General features: G+C 42.1%; 1 protein-coding gene across 1 annotated transcript; it reads right to left on the reverse strand.

Moving 5' to 3' along the window:
- Positions 1-613: 613 nt before the first annotated feature.
- SARS (seryl-tRNA synthetase) lies at positions 614-17,734 on the reverse strand. Its single transcript, XM_011367897.2, has 11 exons — positions 17,511-17,734; positions 10,882-10,952; positions 7,881-7,961; positions 6,763-6,921; positions 5,655-5,798; positions 4,390-4,545; positions 3,235-3,456; positions 2,567-2,696; positions 2,153-2,310; positions 1,340-1,469; positions 614-1,014 (listed from the first exon to the last, which is right to left on the reverse strand). Exons 1-11 carry the CDS (start codon positions 17,644-17,646, stop codon positions 857-859), a joined length of 1,545 nt encoding a protein of 514 aa, XP_011366199.1. The 5' UTR covers positions 17,647-17,734; the 3' UTR covers positions 614-856.
- Positions 17,735-22,165: the final 4,431 nt, after the last annotated feature.

Below are 22,165 nucleotides of genomic sequence, written 5' to 3' on the forward strand. Positions count from 1 at the left end.
AGATGAAACGTGGCAGGTAAATAAAGAGCCTAAACATCACCCTCCCCAGAGAAAGGGTGAACCGGCTATTGGGAAACAGTGTGAGCGCCAGAGAAGGGATGAGAGCATTCTTTCTCCCTCCCCTCTGTCCTGCTGGCTATCCCCATCCTTTGGAGACGCAGCAACGAGCTGTTATACAGTTGGTCTCTCATTTTGGAATGAGTAGAAAGGGAGAAGTAGCTGTTAATAGGGCCCTACCTCACGCTCTTGAATCTAGGGGAAGTTTTGGATTAAACATAGTCTTGTCTCCCCTGAGGCCTCACAGCCTCCCTCCCATTCCAAGGAGCCCTTCCTAGGGAACAGATGTGTTATAGGGCTTTTTATAACAACTCTGGTCTCTAAGCTTGCCTTACCTAACTGCTCTTAAAGAAGAGAAGATTTATAAAAGAGGATCCTGGCCCTTGTCCTTCAGGCTGGTGTGTCTAAGACTCAATTTTTTCACTTTGCCCTTGAGCCTTTACTAAATCTACCCCTGCCTTCACCTACCTTCTCAAAGGCTGACTTGGTAAATGCAACAGACTTATTTAGAAGGAAAAGAAAAAGTAAGTATGGTTCCAGGGAGAACTGTCAGAGACAGGGTTCAAGTCCCAGGCAGAAGACTGAGGAAGAGTCCTAGCCTTCCCCAGAGATGCTTTATTACATGGTTTCGTCAGTCATCAGTGATTGGCTCCTAGGCCCATGCGAAGAGACAGGAACGTTGTGTTGTACAGGGCAGATGGTTCCCCTTGTCAGCGGGGGGCGACGAGTAGGTGCTTGGCTTCCCTGCCCATGGGCAGACTCTGAGGTCCCAGCCGGCAGAACTGGGAGGAATGGGTGTTTAGGAATCGGTGACCTCCATATTCTGCAGCTGGCTTTCCAGAGTGCCATCTCTCACTGCCCCTTTCTTTTTGCTGCCCTCATGCTGCTTCTTCTGCTTCTTTGATGGCTCCTGGTCGATGGGTGCCGGCTTCACAAAAGGAATCAGTTCTTGGAGACCTAGAAGGGAAGAGCCAACCAAGTAACCTATCATTTCTCAGGAGTCAAAGCCCAAGGACCTCTGAAGTGAAGGGCACCCACAATGAGCACTGGTTTCATTCATTCTTTTCTTCCTCAGTCTAAATTTTAGCTGCATTTCGACAGAATATCATACCCGTATGGCTACTTTTTCAGCTTTGTCCCTGCTATGCCCAGTACCAGATGACAGGCAGTTTTGGGGACTATGTCGCAATAAGAAAAATGGGCCCATTCTGAAAGGGGCTTGCTATCTAGAGGAGTATGAAGAGAGAGAAGGGGAGGAGGGTGGTCTGGGCTGGAGTCTTACCTGGCGGCATGAACTCCCTCAACTTCTCAGGCACGACGATGCCCTCCTCTGTCTGGTAGTTCTCCAGGAGGGCGCAGATGGTGCGAGTAGTGGCGCACATTGTAGCGTTGAGCATATGGACAAACTCCACCTGCGAAGACGGGGCCCCAGAGGGAGCAGTTAATGCAGCCCTTAGCTGGTCTAACTGATGACGAGGAACCATCACCCAGCCAGACTCCCCTACTGCAACTTGCCAAATCAAAATCGTGGCTTCTACTCATTATTGAGCTTTTTCTAAACTTGTGTTTACTGCCTATCACATAACTCCAGGAAGAGTCCTCATGTCTCATGAGTGACAAGTGGTAGGTTCCAGTATTTTGAGGAGAGGTGGGTCCTTCAGGGAGAAGCAAAGACACTACTACAGTGGCCTCTCCTTTTTAACCCCTTTCAAGTCTGACTTGGAAAAGTAGGGTTGAAAATTGAGTTTGGAGAGATAAGCTACACCTCCTTGGGTGAGAAGAGGGAAGAAAGACATTGTCTCCAACTTGTTCTGTGTTGACAAATGGGGATCCTTCTTTATCTGGAGTTATGAAAAACAAAGACAAACGAGAAAAGCTAAAATTACCTTGTAGAATGGAGCTAGATTTAGGTTTCTATCTAAAAGGACTCAGTACTGATTCAGTAGAAGTCATTTTCAGATTCCTTTTCTGGTCTAGATGAAAAACTTAGACTTTCCCATGATGCTAGGAAATAACGTATTCCAAGGGATGAAAATTAAGATGGATCTACCCTGCACTAAAGGTCCTGCTGTGCGCCTCCCCAGGGGCCACTTACCTTGTCCATCATCTTCTTGGTTTGCCCATATCGGATTCGGAGCCGGCGAGCCTGATAGTCCGTGCAGTTAGAACAGGAAACTAACTCACGGAAGGCTCCCGAGCCCGGAAACCAGGCCTCCAGGTCAAGCTTCTTACTGGCAGCATGATTTAAAGAACCTGTAAGGACAAACCCCTAGAAATCATAATAGAGAAATGGTATTTCAGAAGGCTGACTTTTAGCAAACCTAAAAAAATTCTTTAATTTATATCCTATCCCAGAAGTGAAGTCACATCCAGATATTCTTATCACCAAATACTCCCAAGTGAGAAGAGTGTCATATTTTAATTAACGAAGGCAATTAATTGGATTGTGAGCTATTTCTTTGTGTGATGAGGGTGGTGTGCATGGGACGCAGGAAAGGGAGGCCAATACCTGAGACAATATTCACAATGTGGTAAGGGATCCCCAAAGATTGGTAGAATTCTTCTGCGGTAGTAATCATCTCTTCGAACATCTCCCATGACTTGTTGTCATGTGGTGATGAGTAGACAAACTGTTCAATCTGCAAAGAGAGACCCAAGGAGACAGTGACAATGGGACAGGGTGAATGAACTAAAGGACTGAAACGAGAGATATTCTTGCAATCAAGACCTTTTCCTATACCAATGGGAGTCAGGCATGGCTCCCAGCAAGAGAGATCGGCGCTGCACTGGACTCGGGGTGCCACGAGACTGCGTGCTTCTACAGAGAGCTGAGCATGCATGTGCCTGGTACTGTCCTAAGTGCTTTACATATATTAACTAGTTTAATCTTCATGACAGGCCTAATGAAGTAGATACTATTATTATCCTCCTTTTAAGAAACTTGTTCAAGGTTCCACAGCTGGTAACTGGTGGAGCTGGCATTTGGGAGTCAGGCAGCCTGGTTCCAGAGTCTGTGCTCATGGCCACTCCACCATGTTCTCAGGCTCTTCCCCAGAAACACAGGCATAGGTACCAGGAGGTAAGACTGAAGCCAGGGTGGGCCTGAGCAACACAGATCCTGCCTCTCCTCTAACCACCCTGGACAGACAGACAGAAGGACCGTACTTGTCTACTCACTTTTTCAAACTGATGAACTCGAAAGATGCCACGGGTGTCACGGCCATGGGAGCCCACCTCCTGGCGAAAACAGGTGGACAGGCCGGCATACTTGATGGGCAAATCCTCTGGCCGCAGCCACTCATCCCGGTGGAGAGCAGCAATGGGCTGCTCTGAGGTGGCAATCAGGTATTTCTCATCATAGGAGTTGTCATCAGACTTTTCACTGCCTTTGCCAATCACCTGGAGGAGGAGGGACCTTTATTAGTTAAAGGGTGAGGGAGGCGGGGCTCAGCTAGAGCAAGAAACCACAGGGAAGATACGAATGATGGAACAGGGAGAATTTTCTTTAATCCCTTCTTGGGAAGGAACAGGGGACACTAAAGACAAGGGATGGAATGGGTCAATCCCATAATGGGGTCTCTACTAGATCAAAGAAAAGCAAATTAAAAGGAGATAAAATATTCTGATATTTTTTACTTATCTAATATAGGAAACATTTATAAATAATGTATAAGGGCCCATGATGGCAGGCATACGATAAAACTTGAGCTGGTAGCAATATAAATTAATCCATTCGACAAACGTTTGTAAGGCATTTACTAAGTGTCGAGTTCTTTTTGCCAATGCTGGGCAAAGAGACATGGTCTCTGCTTTCTCGGTGCTTATGGGTTGGTCTACTGATCATAATCCTCGAAGAATCACTTTGGTGTTTAGTTGATTAGAATCACCTTCTGAACCTTGACTTGACTCATCTGGCTCTCCCTGAGATGGTCTCTAGTTGAGGAGCCACAAAATGGAAAGACATGGAAGACCAGCCACTTCTATAATTTCCTTTTGTCCCACCACTCGATAAATGGGCTTCTTTTCTAAGCTCATGATGTTAAAGTATACTCATTTAGATGCATTATACAGATTATTTGGGGGGAAAGATCAAATGTCTGCTCTGTTCAATATGGTAGCCACTATCCACGTGTGGCTACTTAAATTAAAATGAATAAAAATTAAAGTTTTACTTTCTCAGTTGCATTAGCCACATTTTAAGTGCTCAATAGCCATAGATACAGAACATTTCCATCACGCAGTAAGTTCTACTGGAGAGCGCTATTCTGTATCTTCGAAGTTAAACTTCGTAACTTAAGAAGTCATCCTGCCCCACTGTCCCCCGCTTCTCACCTTATACAGTTCTTCGTCAAACTGGCTGAGCTGTGCCACCTCCTGCATGACTTCCTTCCTCATAAAGAAGGGGGTATAAATGGGAGTGTAGCCCCGACTTCCCAAGGTACGAAGGGCATACTGGATGAGTGCCTGTTCCAGGAATACCAGGACCCCCTAAAAGAGCAGAAACACAGCACTGTGTGATTGGCTTCTGTCACCGGCATGTTCATCTGATAGGATTCACATTCAGAGGCAACTGGGGCTGGAGAATATGACTACCCAGGAGCACAAAGGAGGCCAGCGAAGACCGTGAACCCCAACACTGACTTGAGATTCTTTCTTAATGCCAGTGCCCAGCATATCATCCAGGCGTATTGTAAAGAGAATCTTTTCTGATACCAAAGCAAGAGAAAAAAAATATTGGTCCCCAGGTGCATGAGTTTTCTTGTGCTAATTCTTACAATGCTGGACACACTTATATAAAGTAGAGCACTCCTATGTATGTGTACACACGGACAGTACAACTGGCCCTTGAACAACATGGAGGTTAGGGGTGTTGACCTCCCACAGTCAAAAAACCACATATAACTTTGGACTCCCCTGAAACTTAACTACTAACACCCTGTTGTTGACTGGAAGCCTTACCAATACCATAAACGCTATTAACACATATTTTGTATGTTGTATGTATATCATATACCGTATTCTTAAAGTAAAGTAAGCTAGAGAAAAGAAAATGTTATTATGAAAATCATAAGGAAAATACATTTACGGTATTTACTGAAAAAAATCCACAAGTTCACCTGCACAGTTCAAGCCATGTCATTCAAAGGTCAACTATAATTCCAAAATTATTTTACCATGTCCTTCTGGAAGCTTTCCCTCAACTCATCTGCCCTCTGTCTAAGCTAACGTGGGTTTGCCTCTGCCTACCGCTCTCATAGGACCCTGGGCCTGCTCACACCACAGCATGTATCACAGTAGGTTTTGACTCTTTGTTCCTTGTCTGACTGTCCAATTACACAGCTCCTTAAAGGCGGAGGCTGTTCTGGTTTAGTCAGCAAATCATATTCATTATGGAGGATCCCGCAGTGGCTTTTGTTCTGGGGAATCCTGATCAGCACTCTCCTGCCTTAGAAAGAAAATTGCATCTAATCGCCGGTAAGTTTGCAGGAGAAAAGCGAGTTCAAGTGGTAGATTTGTGGGCCTCTTTAAGTAGATTGTTTTCTGCACATTACGTGTTCCTTCTTTACAATCCCATCCCGCTGGATCTTGACTCTTACCTTCAGGAAGTACCCTCGACTCCCAGCCACCACGACTCCTTTTTCACCTTCAAAGCCGTCGACCATCACCACCAGGTCCACGTGAGAGTACTTCTTCCTGACTGTACAATCACCCCAGATTCTCTCTACTTTGTTGTCTGCATCCTAAAGAAACAAGACCAGGAGAGAAGGATACATGACCTTTGAATTCTATGACCTCCATCTTTCCTAATCCTGTTCTAAGAACAACCTGAAGCTTTGTGAAGCCACAGCTTAGCTCAAATATGAGGTTTTGGTCACTGTATACAGAGACTAGAGAAGGGAATTTGCTAGAGAATCTATGCTCAATAGAGAAATAATCATTTATAAATTCCTAGAAGTGATTCTAGCATGAAACTGAAATCATGATTTTCCAAAAGATCCGTCACGTTCTGTTATTTTTTACCCGTTTAAATGACTCCTTGAAAATACTTTACAAGGACACCCCTTCCCTGGACAATCAGCATTGCCTAGGGTACAGAGGAGAATGTAGATTTTTTTTCCAGGCTCTCATTGGTCCCAGGGCCACAAGAGGGAGGGCTCAGGGCCCTGACCTCTCCAGTCTGCCACCCCAGCCTGCAAGGAGTTTAATGTTCCGTTCACCAGGGAATGAATGAAAGAGGCACAGATGGGCCCTGCTAAGGCTGGGGTGTCAGAGAACAAAGCCTGGGCTCAGAGCAGCTTTGTGCTGGGGAAGCTCCCACTCAGCAGGAAACTTTTATCATGCAGATTTCCCTTCAACCTGCAGCTTCTCAGCAGGGTGTGGGTGAGGGGTGAGGTTGATTTAGCAGATCCCTCCCACAAGATTCACTGCTACCATGGGCAACAGTGGAGGACAGCAGCCCGATTTAGAAGAGATTTCTGTGCCAGGAGTCTCCTACCTGCTGTCTCTGCTACTTCCCAATCAGGCAAGGATCTGACTCTTTCCATTCTCAGTTGGTGGGCAGAGCAAGTATACAGAGAACTTGCTTCTGACACAAGGCCTTTTACACAGAGTGTGCCAGTGTTTCGTTGCCCTCCTCCTGCCGCACCCCCTTCCCAACAGGGAGGAGTGATGTGAGGCAGCGCCTGCTGTGGCGCTGACGCCTACCTCATCATTACTGATGGGCACAGAGGGATGCAGAAGGTTCCCGATCTCTCGGAGGTTCTCAAACCGCTCTGCCTCCAGCTTTAGCCGCTCCGCGTCACACTTTAGGATGGCTTCATCAATGAGGAGTCTGAGTTTTTTGATCTGTGACACTTTCAGGTTCTGTAGATGAATAGGCGAGGCCGCACCCAGGCCACAGAGTCAGGGACAGAGTAGCAAGTGATAAAGTTCTGTTGCGCTAACCCTGTTGTGTTCTAATGACAGCTCTTGTCAGCGCGTTTTAAAAACAGACAATGAAGATGTTCAAAAAACTTGAGATTTATTCCACACTGGGATACATACAGGCTTGCCCTACAAATCCATTGGCATTTTCTTTTGGGGTGCTTAAGGCAGAGATGGATTGATTCTGAATACTATTCTTGTTCCTACATCTCAGGAATTTTAATATGTAGCTCTTTTAAGAGCTCTTTCCCTTAACTTGCATTTTCTGATATTCTTGATTAAACCAATTTAGCATTCTATTATGTGCTACATTTAACCATTCTCCAGTAAGACTATAAATTTATTAGAAGCAAGAGACTTTGTTATAAGCTAATTTTGTATTCCTTACTACAGATGTTTCAAACAGTACTCCGACTTCTTGGGGAGAGCCCTTACCAGGTAGGGCTGGGCAGGAATAGCACCCCCGATGCAGCCCTTCAAGCAACTTTGTTTTTATTGTGTGTTTATGCTCTCAGCTGTGCTTTTGTGCTATGGATTTTAAGACAAGGTTCAGTGACTAAAACCTTGACAATTACTGCGCTGGGTCCACTGTAGTGAATACTGACTAAATTACAGTTTATTGAAAAGCTCCTTGACTCTGTGAAAACAGAGTAATATAAACCAAACATGGTTAAGTTCCTGTTTTCTCTTCTTATCCTTGACTCTTCCACTCCGGATCTCCATCTCTGCTATTAAATAAACACTCAAGTACATAACGAGAGTGAATGGGGACATGTCCCACTTGCAGAAATTCAAGGATGCCACAATGCTGTGCGGAGCACGGCGTCAGCATTTGCTCGTTCAGGAATAAGTTAAGATAAAAGAACAGAATCCTAACCTAGAAAGGGACAATAACTTACAGCTAAAGTGTCTGCCGTGAGGTTGTCGAGACTTAATACATTATCCGGAATGGACTCATCATCTCCCACTGGCTCTTTTTTCTGCAGGAAATAAAATTACAAACAAACAAACAACACTATTAAATAAAAGAAAATGTCTGACATTCTTTTATAAGCGCACACCTAATTAACGTCATATAAACTAATCACAGAACTTTCTATATAACTGTCTCTAAAAGATGCAACATGTGGGAGAAAAATTACTCAATTGGAAGTGAGAAGTTTCAAGTCCCTGTTCTGCCACTTTCTAGCCTTTTGATCCTGGACAGAGCGATTAACTCACCAGGGTCAGAGAGCTGACATCATCAGGAACACAGGAAGAATGTCTGCCCTGTGCTGACAGCTACGGGCACCACGAATGCGTGAATGCCCACGTGCTGGGTGCTCAGGAACCAGCACTGGGACAGGGCCAACGCCTGGGCGTGCATCCTTGTCTACCTGCTAAGAACAGTCCCAGTGCTGAAGGCAAGGGGAAAAAATATATCATCTGATGAAATATTAGGGAGGCAAGGAAAACAAAATTTTTGAGGAAAAAAGTCACAAAATCTGAAACTAAGTTTAGGCAACTCGAGTCGGCAAAACAGCAGGGCTGTACCCGGGGCTCGACTGTTTCCCCCTCGGCTTCCTCACTTCGCCCTTCTTTATATTTTGCCAAATCGTAATTTTTAATTCTTGCCCATATCCATGGGAAGGATAATTTTAAGAGTCAAATTCTTCTTAAATTAAGGAAAATTATCAAAGGCCATTATAACAAGATATATAAGACCTCAGCAAAACTCTTACAAAAACAAGTTGAGAAGATTTAATGTCTGCTTTGCAAGTACAAATAAAATGATGTGTAGAAATCATGGTCAAATGTCCTAAAATTTTTAAAAATTCTATACATATAACAATAGGCAATTTATACAATCTCATTACCCACTGCACAAAATTGAATCCCGAGAAAATACTAAATCTTCTAAGGGTAAATGATTAGATATCCTTTAGGTTCATTACACATTCTCATACACCAAAGTGAGAAGTAGGAATTCTAACCATAACTCAACTCATACACTTCAGTGATTCAAGCAAATTATCTTAAAAAGTTGGAAAAGTCTGAAAGTATGAGAATGAGTCTTGACAAGAACAAGCACAGATGACTGAGGTAGGAAAAAAACAGCCTAAATCTCAATATTTTTCAATGGTAACAAGACAGCTGAGGCTCCCTGGCTATCTGCCAATCTCGGAGGGCAGCAAATTCAAGTTTTGAGTTCAAGTTCTAGCTCTGCAACTAACTTATGGCATAATTTTAGGCAAGCCCTTAATTTCCTAAGCTCATATCCTTAACCTTCAGATAAGGCTGATAATAGTACTCTCTAAACTCCAAAGATCTAAACATTTGCAGCAAAGATCAAAACCAAAATGAGATGTATATAGAAGAGTTTTAAATACTTTCGAGCGCTATCTACACAAGTTAAAGCATTGCTAGTACCATTCCAATGGACAGCAAAGGAGAACACGCCTCGTTGCTATTGTAAATGAAAACACTCCCATCTTCCTGCTGTGAAAAACACTTGGCTGGTGCTATCTGTATTCTTGCTTCACAGAACACACAGGCAGGAGTATACATGGCAATTAACATAATTATGGGGCTTTTGACATGCAAATGATTAAGTACCATGAGTCCCATAGAAAGAAAATGGAATGATTATCAATTTCTACAGCCAGTCACAAGCTGAAAGTGTAATAAAATACAGTTAAAGAGAAGGATTCGGACTATCAGGAAATGTAAGGTACTAGCATCCCAAGGGAATCCTTTTGCTGTGCTTTTTACTAGTTCAGGTCTCAAATTTTTAATTTTTTGGTTTAGAGTTGCACAACTTAAAAATGAGACAGACTGTAGGTTGTAATGAATATGTTTTTAAAAACGTAATTAAAGGGTTAAAAGGGTATTTTTGAAGAAAGATTGAAAACATGCACTATTCTGGATACCAAAGAAAGGCCGAGCTGAAACTTAACATTCTGCAAGCATGGCAGGGCTTCCTGAATGAAGGCCAGTAACTACTTGCCAGCCATTGTTACTCCCAATTGCAGAATAACTACGATGTTCTAGGCATTGTGCCAGGTTCTCTACATTTAAAAAATTTAGTTCTCACAATTCTGTTCTATCGGCGACTGTTAGTATTGTCATTTCACAGACAAGAAAACTAAGGCTCAAAGTTAACTTGCCTCCAGTCACATAGCCAATAGCCCAAGATTTGTAGTCCCTACCCCTGGGACAAAGAACTTGAAGTCTGCCATAATAAATTCCTTCTGGCACTGTAGTTCGTACCCAAGAAATAACTGGAAAGGATTACTGGTAGAATTTATGTTCTTATTATAAGAACAGAACAGATAATGAATGAGTGACTAGTGTAGCAGGAATCATATCTTGCTATAGACTGAATGTTTGTGTCCCCTCAAATTATATGTTGAAACCTCATCTCCAATGTGATTGTGTTTGGACAAAGGGTCTTTTAGAGGTGATTAGGTCATGAGGGCAACCTCATAAAAGGAACCCCAGAGAGCTCCCCTCCTCCTTCTGCCATGTGAGGACACAGCGAGGAGACTCTCTGTGAACTAGGAAGTAGGCCCTCACCAAACACTAAATCTGCCCGTGCCTTGATCTTGGACTTCGCAGCTTCCAGAACTGTGAGAAATGTTTCTGTTGTTTATAAGCCGCCCAGTCTGTGATATTCTGCTATAGCAGCCAAACTAAAATATATCTGAAGACAGAAGATGGATTCACTGATGCTATAAAGTGCCTCTTCATTCCCTCCCCACTTTCTTTCTTCCTTTCTCTTTAAAATAATTTCCTCACTTTGGTAAGAAATTAGGTATCCCATAGAATTAGACACTAAATTAGAAATTATGTGAGTATTAGCTAAGAATAAGATTAAATACCTCTGCCCAAGCTCTCAAGGCCTTTACTCAGTTCTCTTACCTTCATTTTTTCTCCAATTGTCTTGCTGCATAGGTTCTTCAGCTTGTTCAAGTTGTCTGCCTGAAATCTGCCTGAAGAACATACCAAAGACATGCATATAATTAAAATTCCTCCTTCTTCTAATCATGGCTCCTAGGGCTGCTCTCAGCCCAAGGCCAGAATGCAGGCAGAGCTAACAGATCTGCCTCATGAAGTTGTGAAATCTTGTAGCTTTCGCATCCCAAACTTAGCTGGCATATGTTGGTGACTGCAATAGGGTTCTCCAGCATTTGGTGACAAGGAAAAGGCCATTCTGAGACTGAAATTAAAAAGTACCATAACTTGGATGATATCACAGTAGAATAATGCATCTGAGAAATCTGGAAAATACTTAAGTAACTATAGCTTGCTCGATTATCTTAAAATTCTTTTAAAGAAACTATGTGTTGTGAAGGGGAATCTAGAAAGAGGGCAGTCATGTTTCTATTCCTGTGAACTTGAAATGATGACTAGAAATGAGATAGCACCTAGACATAGCTGCTCTTTAAAGCTCTGTCAAACTGTAACTAAACTAAATTTACACTAAATTTTAACACATAATGATATAACTATCTTCTCATTCACTTATTTACATTGATTACAGAGATTGAGAACAGATTAGTGGTTGCCAGGGGTTAGATGGGGGAGAGGAAAGGGAATGAACTACGAAGGGACGGGGGGATCTCTGTAGTGGTGAAGTGGTTCTTTATCTCAAGTGTAGCAGTAGTTACACAAATCTACGCATGTGATAAAATAGCATGGAATTATACACAGACACACACACACGAGTGCATGTAAAACTCATGAAATCTGAATAAAGTCTGTGAATTGCAGGAATGTCAATTTCTTGGTTTTTATATTGTCCAAATTATGTCAGATGTTATCATTGCGGGAAAATGGATGAAAGGTACACAGGCTCTCTTTGTACTATTTTTGTAGTTTCCTGTAAATCTGTAATTATTTTGGAATTAAAAGTTTTAAAAAAATTTTACTTAGTCCCTCCTATTTACAAGGCCCTGTGTTAAGGATTGAAAACATAAAAGAAAACACCCTGCTAGGTGCTGGGAAATAAAAGACAATAAGACAGTTAAAAAAATATTGTAACGATGCTGACTGTTTCAATCAATAAATACAGTATAACAAATGAACAGGACAAACAGAGACTTAGGGACATGGACAATGGACTAGTGGTTACCAGAGGTAAGGGGTAGGGGAAGAGGGAAGAGGTAGACAGGGTAAAGGGGGTCAAATATAGGGAGGTAGGATGGGGTAAAGTGAGTAAAGGGGGTCAAATATATGGAAACTAGACTCTGGGTGGTAATCACACAATAGAATATATAGATGTCATATTATAATGTACACCCGAAAATTATATAATTGTATTAACCAATATTATCCCAATAAACTTAAAAAAATAAATATAGTATATTCCTTCATTATCTTTAATTTCTCTCAGCAATGTTTTGTAGTTTTCACTTTAGGGATCTTGAATATCATTTACTAAATCTATTTCTAGGTATCAGATGCTTTTTAATTGTTACTTGTATATAGAAATATCATTAATTCTATATATTGTATACATTGATCTTCCATATTTAATTTTAATATTTGAGATTCTGTACAATCAAGTCATCTGCAAATAGTGGCAGTTTTACTTCTGTTCCCATCTCTTATTTCTTTTTCTTGTCTTATATCATACCGCCTAGAACCTCCAGCGTGATGTGTATTAGAAGTGGTGATAGTAGACATCTTTGTCTTGTTCCCAACCTCAGGAGGAAAGTATTCAATATTTCATCATTAAGAATAATGTTAGCAATGGGTTTTTGATAAATACCAATAATCAGATTAAAGAAGTTCCCTTCTACTTTTAGTTTGCTGCATTTTATCATGGATTTCAACATAAAAAATAAACTTTGACTCCTATCTCACATCATACACCAAAATCAATATGAGATAAATCATCTATCTAAATATGAAAGGTAAAGTAATAAAACTTCTAGAAAAAATTGGAGAGTCTTTTCAGGACCTTGGGATATGGAGATTTCCTAAACCACACAAGGAGCACAAATTACAAAATATAAATAAATTAAATCTCGTTAAAATTAAGAACTCTAGTTATTAAAAGAAGGAAAGAGTGAAAAGGCAAGTCAGACTGGGAGAAAAGATCTGCAATATATATATTATCTGAGAAGGTCTTGTACCCAAAATAGATTGAAATTCCTACAAATCGATAAGACACACAAATAAAAATTGGTCAACAGGATTGAACAGATACTGTCCCAATAACAGTTTGTCCAAACACTCACAAGTATATGCAAAAGTGTTCAATCTTTAGTCATAAAAAAAAGTAAATGAAAACCACACTGATATACCACTACCTGTCCATCGAAATGGCTAAAACTGAAAGGACTGACAATATCAAGGGCAAGGATGCAGAGCAACTGGAACTTTTGTATCACTGGTGGGAATACCAATTGCTACAACCACTTTGGAAAAATATTTGATAATATCTACTAAATCTAACATGTGCCGACCCTATGACCAGCAATTCCACTCCTGGGTACCAACCCAACAGGAATGAGTACTTATGTCTACCAAAAGACACATAACAATGTTCATAGCACCTTATTCTTAATACCCTCAAACTGTTAACAATCCAAGTCCATCCACAGAATTGGCTGGTATATTTACAAAATGGAGTGCTGTACAGCCATGAAAAAGAACCAACCATAAGAACACGCAATTATCTTACAGACATCATTTTGAGAAAAAAGCCACATAAAAAAGTATATATTATACAAGACCATTTACACAAAGTTCAAAATCAGGCAAAAGTAATTTATGGTGGCAGTGTCACCAGGTTGTGCCACCACATTATTAGTTAGTTAATCCTTAAACTTTTATTTCTTGTCTTCTCTCTTCCACTGTATCCCATGATGAAACAGGCTGAACTGGACAGGAAAGGGCAGAAATTCCAGAGATAGCTAAGCCAGCCCACAAGGACCACAAAAGAGACCCAAGGACATGGCTAAGAAACCGGTTTGCACCGGAAGGATCAAAGATGGCGCCGAAACCTGTTGCCAGGTGATCTTTTGACGAACTTTCCTTTGGTGGCATGCTAGAAATCATGCCCATGGGTAGAGCCTAAACATTACACGAGACATGTGATGTATGGCCATGCATGTTCCAAGTGTGTTTAGAAACTACCACATGCTCCCCCACACTGCGGAGAACTTCCCACTCTTTTCTGGGAGATCTCCACCCCTGAACCCACCTGCCTCTCATCAATCCTTAAGACTCTCCTAATTTCCTTAACTCAGGAAGGTATCTTTACAGCATAATCTCCTTCTCCTTTCTTTGATCAAAGAGTCAAGTTTCTGCTTTCTTTTACAGAATTCAGTCTCATTATATTGCTCTAAGTGGCAATATAAGCAAAAGGACCTTATTTTGGGGTCCCTGACAGTAGATAGCGGAACACTGTTATTTTTGGAGGTGAGAAGTGACTGTGAGGGGGCACGAGGGAGCCTGCTGGGGTGCTGCAAATGTCTTAGATCTTGATCTGGGTGGTGGTTACATGGATGTACAGATTTGTTAAATTCATCAAGCTGCACATTAAAATTTGTGCATTTCACTAAATATATTGCATCTTAATAAAAAATAAGTTTTAAAGTTTGTATATAAAATTAGTATAAATGCCACAAGAGATACATGAGATAATATATCGAGAGCACACAAGAGATGAAGCAGTACTATGGCAGCAGAATTGGGTGGCAAAGAGGGCTGGTGGGAGTGGGGGCATCTCCCAAGAAAAGGCAACAGTGATGGACATGTGAAAGAGTATGAGTGGCATAACAAGGCTAGAAAAGAGCAGGGGTCAGATGTGGGAGAGAAGCAGAAGATGAGACTAGGAAGGAAGGTGAGACTTTGTAAACTGTGTTAAGAAATTTAGATTTTTATGCTTTAAAGCTACACTGTTCAATAGGGTAGCAAGTAGCTACATATGGCTATTGAGCATTTGAAACATGACTAGCTTGAATTGAGATGTACTGTTAAGTGTAAAATATACACTAGATTTTGAAGACTTGTAAAAAAAGAATGTAAAACATCTCAGTGGTTTTTTAATATTGATTACATGTAACAAATACAACTTTCAGATTTAGTGGGTTACATAAAATATTATTACTAAAATTAATTTCATCTGTTTTTCTTTATATTTTTTAAGTGGCTACAAGAAAACTTACAATTATACCTGTGGCCCACATTATATTATATTTCTATCATAATGCACTGCTTTAAGGTATGAATGTCATTGCAAGACTTAAGCCTGGAAGTAAAATGATTAGACTTGCATTCCAAAAAGATCATACGTCCTGGGTGTGGCCAGGATGACATGTCGCTGGGTGAGACTGAAGTGAAATTGAAAGCAGTACAAAGTTATTCCAATGATAAGAGCCTGGATAAAGGCATTTACAGGAAGGGTTAAATTCAATAAATTCAATTGATAGTAAAAAGAAATCTCATTCATAAAAGCACTTTTGGGGGAGGACAGAATTCCTGTAGTCAGCAGCAGATTTCAAGATAGGTGGAAATCTAGTGGCTTTGAAAGTAGTTGAGACAAATGTTTATCATGTCACTAAATGTGTCCTCATTGTACTACTCTGAATTCAAAGGAAGAAATTATAGTTTGAATCCTTGGAGTTAGAAGAGCTGTGGTAAATTCTGTGGTACTGTGACTCCAAGTTTTGTCAGATTCCTTTGAGAGTCCTAATGGCACCTTAGAGGTCTACAGGCAGACTGATAAGTACCGTTGTAACGGAGGACCTTGTGACGTTTGCTATGTCCATAGTCAGGGAACACAATCTGAGTTCTTAATGTGGTTCTGGGTACAAGTCCTTGTTGCGGCCAATGACTAAAGAGCCCTTACCTCTGATGTGAGGTTCGGATATAAAAGAACCTTGAGACAAAATCTGTCAATGTCCTACTCCAGCAGCTAGTGACTTGGAAAAAATCATTAACTTCCTTTGGCTGCAAAGAGAATATTGGTAAGGGATACCAGGAAAGAATAAGTGTGTTGAAAATAAACTACATAAACTGCTTTTCATATAGAAGGGCAAAGTGCCCTAAACACAGAAGACATTCACGGATTCACAAAGGTTTGTCAAGCCCTTACCAAGGAGCAGATGCAGTCCTAGGTACTGGGATTATATGTACATATATATATGTTTATACTGTATATGTACACCCTAGGTACTGAGATATACAGATGAATAAAACACAGCCATGTTCCTGAAGAACTTATCCCCTCACCATATATCCATTCATTAGGAATTGGATAAAATTTACCATAGATGTGTGCATTATATGCAAGAGATTATCCAATACATTCAAAGACATTTAGTGCTGGACAATGGCTAGCCTAAAATCTGATACAAAAATCTGATACTTCTGATTCAGTAAAACAATGTCCAGTCTAGTTTTTCCTTCCATTTAACTTAATTCACAGCAACTCAAAATTCATTGCATTTCATATTCAGGTGGTGAGATCTCACAGTCACAACTACCACATTAGAGTGACTTGAGACATAAAGAATCAGCAGACAACCTGAGTTAAATAAATATTCTCTTGGTACCCAGTAGCTTTATAAATTTAGGAAAATCAATTTTCCTAATAGAAATCCACGCCATTCTTGGATAGCGACTGCCTTTGCAGTATGCTGTCATAAACTTGGCTCTCAGCTGGTTGCTGACTTATTGCATCAGACAAAATTAATCACATGTGCTTGACAGCATCCGGCCAATCAGTGACTACTACGGTTAATCTAGGCAGAGGGTTCTATGGTTTCACTTAGTTTCATGAAAGATGGCTGGATCAGTTCCAGGTTCTAGTCCAACTCTGCAAATGTCTTTTCCGGAAAACTTGGACAAATCACAATAAAAAAAAAAGCCTCAATAATTACAAGCTTTTTCTTGTCTCGCCACACCCCTCTCTCTATGTCTGACCTACCATGGAAAAGACTTCTCCTTTCTTAAAGGTATGACCACAAATCTGGGGGATAGCTTTCCCCAACGTTCCTCGATCACAGCTTTTAGAAAGGAGCGGCCTCCAAAGACCCCAAAAACTTCCAATATGGGTGGAGTGAACCTATTACGCTGCAGATGTGACTCAGTCTCAGCTGGAGCTTTTGATCTATCTAACTAGGAGACCACTGTGGCCTAGCTGCAGATGAAAAAAAGACCAGAGGCGACCTAACATAAGTGTTAGGAAAGGGGAAACCCCAAAACCTCCGCCCTGGCTTTCTTTCGGCTACCCTTGCAGCAGGAAGGCTTGACAGCTTTTAGTGCGCAGGCGTCATGCTTCTTCCCAGGCTGAGACCAGCGATCCGCAATGAGCACGCGCGGAAGGGAGCTTACGCCAAGCCGGCAGAGGGAAAGGGGGACGGTCCCGGCTCCTCGGGTGCGTTCTGGCCGATAGGGATGAGCCTCGGAGCCACTGCAACGTGGGAGGGGGTCTGACGAAAGGTGGAAGCTGTGGCCTCAGGAGCGGTAAACGAGATCCGAGAGCCGAAATTGGGATTAGGATCGGGAGACACCCCGCGCGTACCGGTACTTACATCGTCGCCACTCGCCGTCTGCCTTCACCAGCTGATCCACTAGTCTGGGGTCCTTGAAGCGCTTCTCCTGCGTCTCTCGGATAAGAGCTGGGTCCCCTCCTTTATCCACCCGAAACAAGTCCAGATCCAGCACCATCTTCCCTCTTCCCGGGTCAACACTAAGGGAGGGGAGGACCGTGCCCAGGCAGTCAGCCTGTGACCGACGCACTGCGCCGGCGCGCTGACCCGTCTCTCACCGCGCAGGCGCGGCGGGAGCGCGCGGGCGCCCCCTCTCCGCCGGAAGCGACTGTGCCGGAGGCGGGGCTGCGGAGAGGAAGGCGGGGTTCGCGGGCGTGGGCTTCTATAGCTGTGTGTGGGATTGGCCTGGCCAGCGGCTTTGTCCCAGTTTTGTGCTTTCTCCTCAGCTGTGCCCCTCTCGGTAGGGCCTCTCATTGCCCCTTAAAGGTGAGTGCCTCAGTTTCCTCCTCATGTTAAAGGACATACCGGCAAATACGATAGGTTCTTGGAAAGTGGCGCCTCCAAAAGATGCCAGTTCCCGTTTGCAAACTTGAGTCCTAAGACTGAATCCTCTCCCTGAATCTGTGCTCTCTTCTCCATCTTGAGACAAGAGTATGGCTACATTTTTTAGTTCCGAGGTTGCTCAACTCAAGATTCCTGCTCTTCTGCCTCAGAGCTAGGATACATTTCTTAATCTGATTATTAGGTAAACCAGATTATCCATTTACCAACCCTTAAGATCATAGGATTAGGAAAGTGCAGTTGAAATCTTTTAAAGAGAGACAAGACTTTTCCAAGGGAAAAATATTTAGCAAATGTGAAGGCAGTACAAGAGTTGAGGTCAGGTCTTAGGTCTTTTTGAAAACAAGCAAAAGATTACATCATAACTTCATAATGTTCAGGCCTTTACAGTAAAATATTCTGGTTGCTGGTGGAGCCAAAGTTAAAGAATCTCCCTGATAAGGAGAGATTATTTGGAGAATTTGAGAATAGACGTTCTGTTCTCCCCATCTTTTTACCTTACAGAGACTTTAGAGCCTTACTACCAATGCTCCACAGTCAGCTGTGCTAGAATCTTCTTGGTCTTATGCCGCTTGCATGGGTTCCTGTGATGAGGATGTGGCATAGCTATCGCTACTGCCCAGCAGTCCTCTGCCAAGCCCACTCTGAGATGTAGGATGGGCTAATAGCAGTGGTGGAGCTGACAAGTAGAGATCTAGAGGGAAGCTTAGGTATGGAGGTTGTCTGGGTTTGCCCCACTAAGTTTAGCTTGCCCAGGATATTGAATTTAAAACCAGTGGAAAGAAAGTGTAGGGAGCTGCAGTCTCTGAAGAAAACATGTAAGAAGACTGTCTTCAAAGCATTGGATTCTCTGAAATCTTCTAAGGGCAAGGTCTGTGATGGGGGCTGACTATTTTTATGTCAGTGAAGGCACTGCCAAAGTGTACTGTCTACTAATTTTCAAAACAGTGATGGATGTTTTTGAGGCTGCACTGAGGTTCAGGCCTAGCGGGGAAGGACCACTGCACCAATCCTTTGAGGAGGTATTAGTATAATTGGAAGGATGACCTTAAAATTCTAGCCTCTCCAGATTTCATTTTACAATTAATCTTATTATTAGATTACAAGCATCTTTCTTTAAAATGCTCACATTACTTGATAAATATACGAAATTCATGTAATAGCATACTTCATTTATCAGCTTAGAATCATAGGATTTTTCAAGCAGGAGGGAAATCTGTTAGCTATCTGCTAGCCTAATCTCAATCTCTTCATCACCTGTCCCTCATGTTTTGAATTATTTTATCTTAACAAATATGATTAAAGAACAATAATTCTTTTCCCTCATTAATCAAACATACACGCTGCCAACTAGAATTTCTGATTAGCAGGAAGTAACCAGTGTTACTACACTGAGTAAAATTTCTGCCAGAAGCTAACACAAAAACAAATCAACATAATACTTTAGTTATGGAGGGATGGTGTGAAGCCATACCACTTTTGGATGTGTGGTTTCTTTTGGCCTTTAATACTGAGAAGAGCTCTTAGGTGCTGCATCAGAGGACTCAGGGGTTCAAAGACTGCCAACTGGAAAACACGTTAACCCCTTTATCCTCTATATAATGAAATTGAGGCCCAGGGAATTTAAGTGATGGAACCAAAACCTGAATACTGGTAAATGCCTAAGATAGTCTATGTTTGGGCTTGTCCCTTTGTCAGCATTCCTTAGCCGAAAACAGGGCCTTGAGGAACTGTCTAGAACATGTGACTTTTTCTTAGAGGTCATAGACCATTGGATATTTGCATCTTTATTGCTACAGGACGTAACACAGTGCCTTACATATGCTAGGTGCTTATTATATTTCCATTGGGTAAGTGAGTTGCAGGGAGTAGGCTGAGGGGTAGATCATTGCAGGTTTAGGGAGCAGGACCCTAGGTGAGATACTGCCTTGGAGATTCTGGGCAGCTAATGGGCAGCCCAGGGAGAATGAGTACCTGTAGGAAGGAAGCAAGAAAAGAGAATGGGGCACCCAGCCATAAATGCCATCCTCAGAGTTCCCCAGTTCAGAGCTGGCTAATGTGGGAGGGCTCTTTCGGGTCTCATTTAGCACTTCTTGGCTCTTTGTTTCTTTTTGTTTGTTTGTTTGTTTTGGATTTGGAGTAGGATTTCTCAGTGTTTTACAAGCATGCCTTATCCTCTCACTCCTCTGCCAGAAGCCTACAGTGACTACCTGTTGCTCAGGACAATGTGCAAACATAGATTGCAAGGCCCATCATGATCTGCACCTCTAACACAGAATGAATTAGTTATCTCTTGGCATTACCCTCACCCCATACTCCCCCTACCAAGCTACTTATGGTTCCCTTTCCTTGCCTCTGAGCCTTTGTACAAGCTCCTCCTACCTAAAACTTCCTTTCCCTCCCCTTTTCCTCCAAACTGGCTAATTTCTTCCTCCAGGAAGACTCATCTGATACCCTCTTTGCTCCATCCCCTCGATTGGTTTGGCATCTTTCTAGGTTCTCACAGTACAGTAGCATTTATCATACTATTTCAGGAGGAGCTGACAACCCAAACTCCAGTTCTCAGCTGCCTACTCCCTTCTATCAGAGAGACACGGTAACGAAAGAAGTCCCATTTTAAAATAGAATGAGTCAGAGAAAGCTGCCAGAACTTGGGTGACTTTGATCTTGCCTCTCTCTCTCCTAGAACTGGAATGAGGCATCAATTCTACCACACTGTGGTTCAGGGAATTGCATTTTATGTGAGATTGTTAACTTCAGGACTAAGATGGAATTATTTATATTCCATACTCTCCTTGAATAACTCTTCAGTTACTCATAAAGTTTTGTATATGCAACCCTACATCAGGTTCTCTATCTGCAATAGCCATTGTTGCTTTATGGTTCTCCATCAATTAAATGTCTTTAAGTTTTAGTCCAGGTCATTAATATCTTCTTGTCTGGTCACCTGACAGTGTGATTGAGAAGCCCTTAAAATTATTCACAAAATCCACCCTCTCTTCCCCTAGTTTCAAGCTTGGTTATGTCTGCAGCTTGTTTGATACATTGGGATTCTACACAGTATATGGTCGAATTCATGTGAATTAATTGTTTCTTCCCTGTTGTATCCCCAGTGGGTATGCCAGAAAAGGTTTCACAGTGGGGTGACTTTAAAGACAGGGTGGGCATCTGTCAGGTGAAAAGTAAGGAGAGGGGCAGAGGCAGAGGCATATGCCAAAGCAGGGAGGTTCGAGTGTAAGGGTGGGCTATTAGGGACCTTATAACTTCACATGACTAAATCCGTTGGAGGTACACTTCATCTATTATGATGAGGGTGGTACCTACCTGTAGGACTGTTCTAAGAACCCAGTAGGTAATGCTATGAAAGCACTTAGTCCAGGCTTGACACATAGAGACGGCCACATTAATGCCTGTTTCCTTTCCTACTTTCCTTCTTAAGAGGAAGGTAAATGTCACACCTCCTTACAGACTTTATCCTATAAACAGGGTTGATATTTAAAATATTTAACCATCAGTACAACCCAGGTACCACCTAGTCAGAACAGATGTAGGTCAAAACCAATCAGCTGAGGGAATTCTTTCTAGGGGGTTAAGTGCCCTCAACTAGAATGAAGGAAAGCGCTGAGGCAGGAAAACCCCAATCCCCTGGGAAATGGTAGGTCCTTGATGTCCTCTAGGCCTTTATCCACACTAGTCTGTAACAGTTCACCTCAGACCCAAACAAACTAATTTTACTTATGTTTGTGGACACGTTATGTGGCTGACCTTGGTGCCACCATCAAGAAAACTGAACTGGAATGGAAAAGAACTAGCATGCCAAGTGTTTTATGTTCTCTCTTTTGACTCTCACCCAATCTTGGGAGGTGAGGAATCTTTAGATGCATTTTATTATTGTGAAAACTGAGACTTTGGTTGTTGGCTGATTCCTCATCAGGTGGTGAGAGGCTTCTAGCCTAGGGCTGTATTGCTCCACAGTTTGCTGCTTTTATCTGTAACTTTTGGGGGTCTAAAATCCTTCTCTTCAGTTTTAGCTTCAAGGACATTACCATTTCTCACTCATTTATCTAGCCATCCAACCCATGTTTAAGAAAAACAACTTGAAAGGTATGTTTTTATTTCACACACAAAAAAGTGAC

The sequence above is a fragment of the Pteropus vampyrus genome, unplaced genomic scaffold (assembly GCF_000151845.1).
Source record: "Pteropus vampyrus isolate Shadow unplaced genomic scaffold, Pvam_2.0 Scaffold6, whole genome shotgun sequence".
Taxonomy (NCBI): domain Eukaryota; kingdom Metazoa; phylum Chordata; class Mammalia; order Chiroptera; family Pteropodidae; genus Pteropus; species Pteropus vampyrus.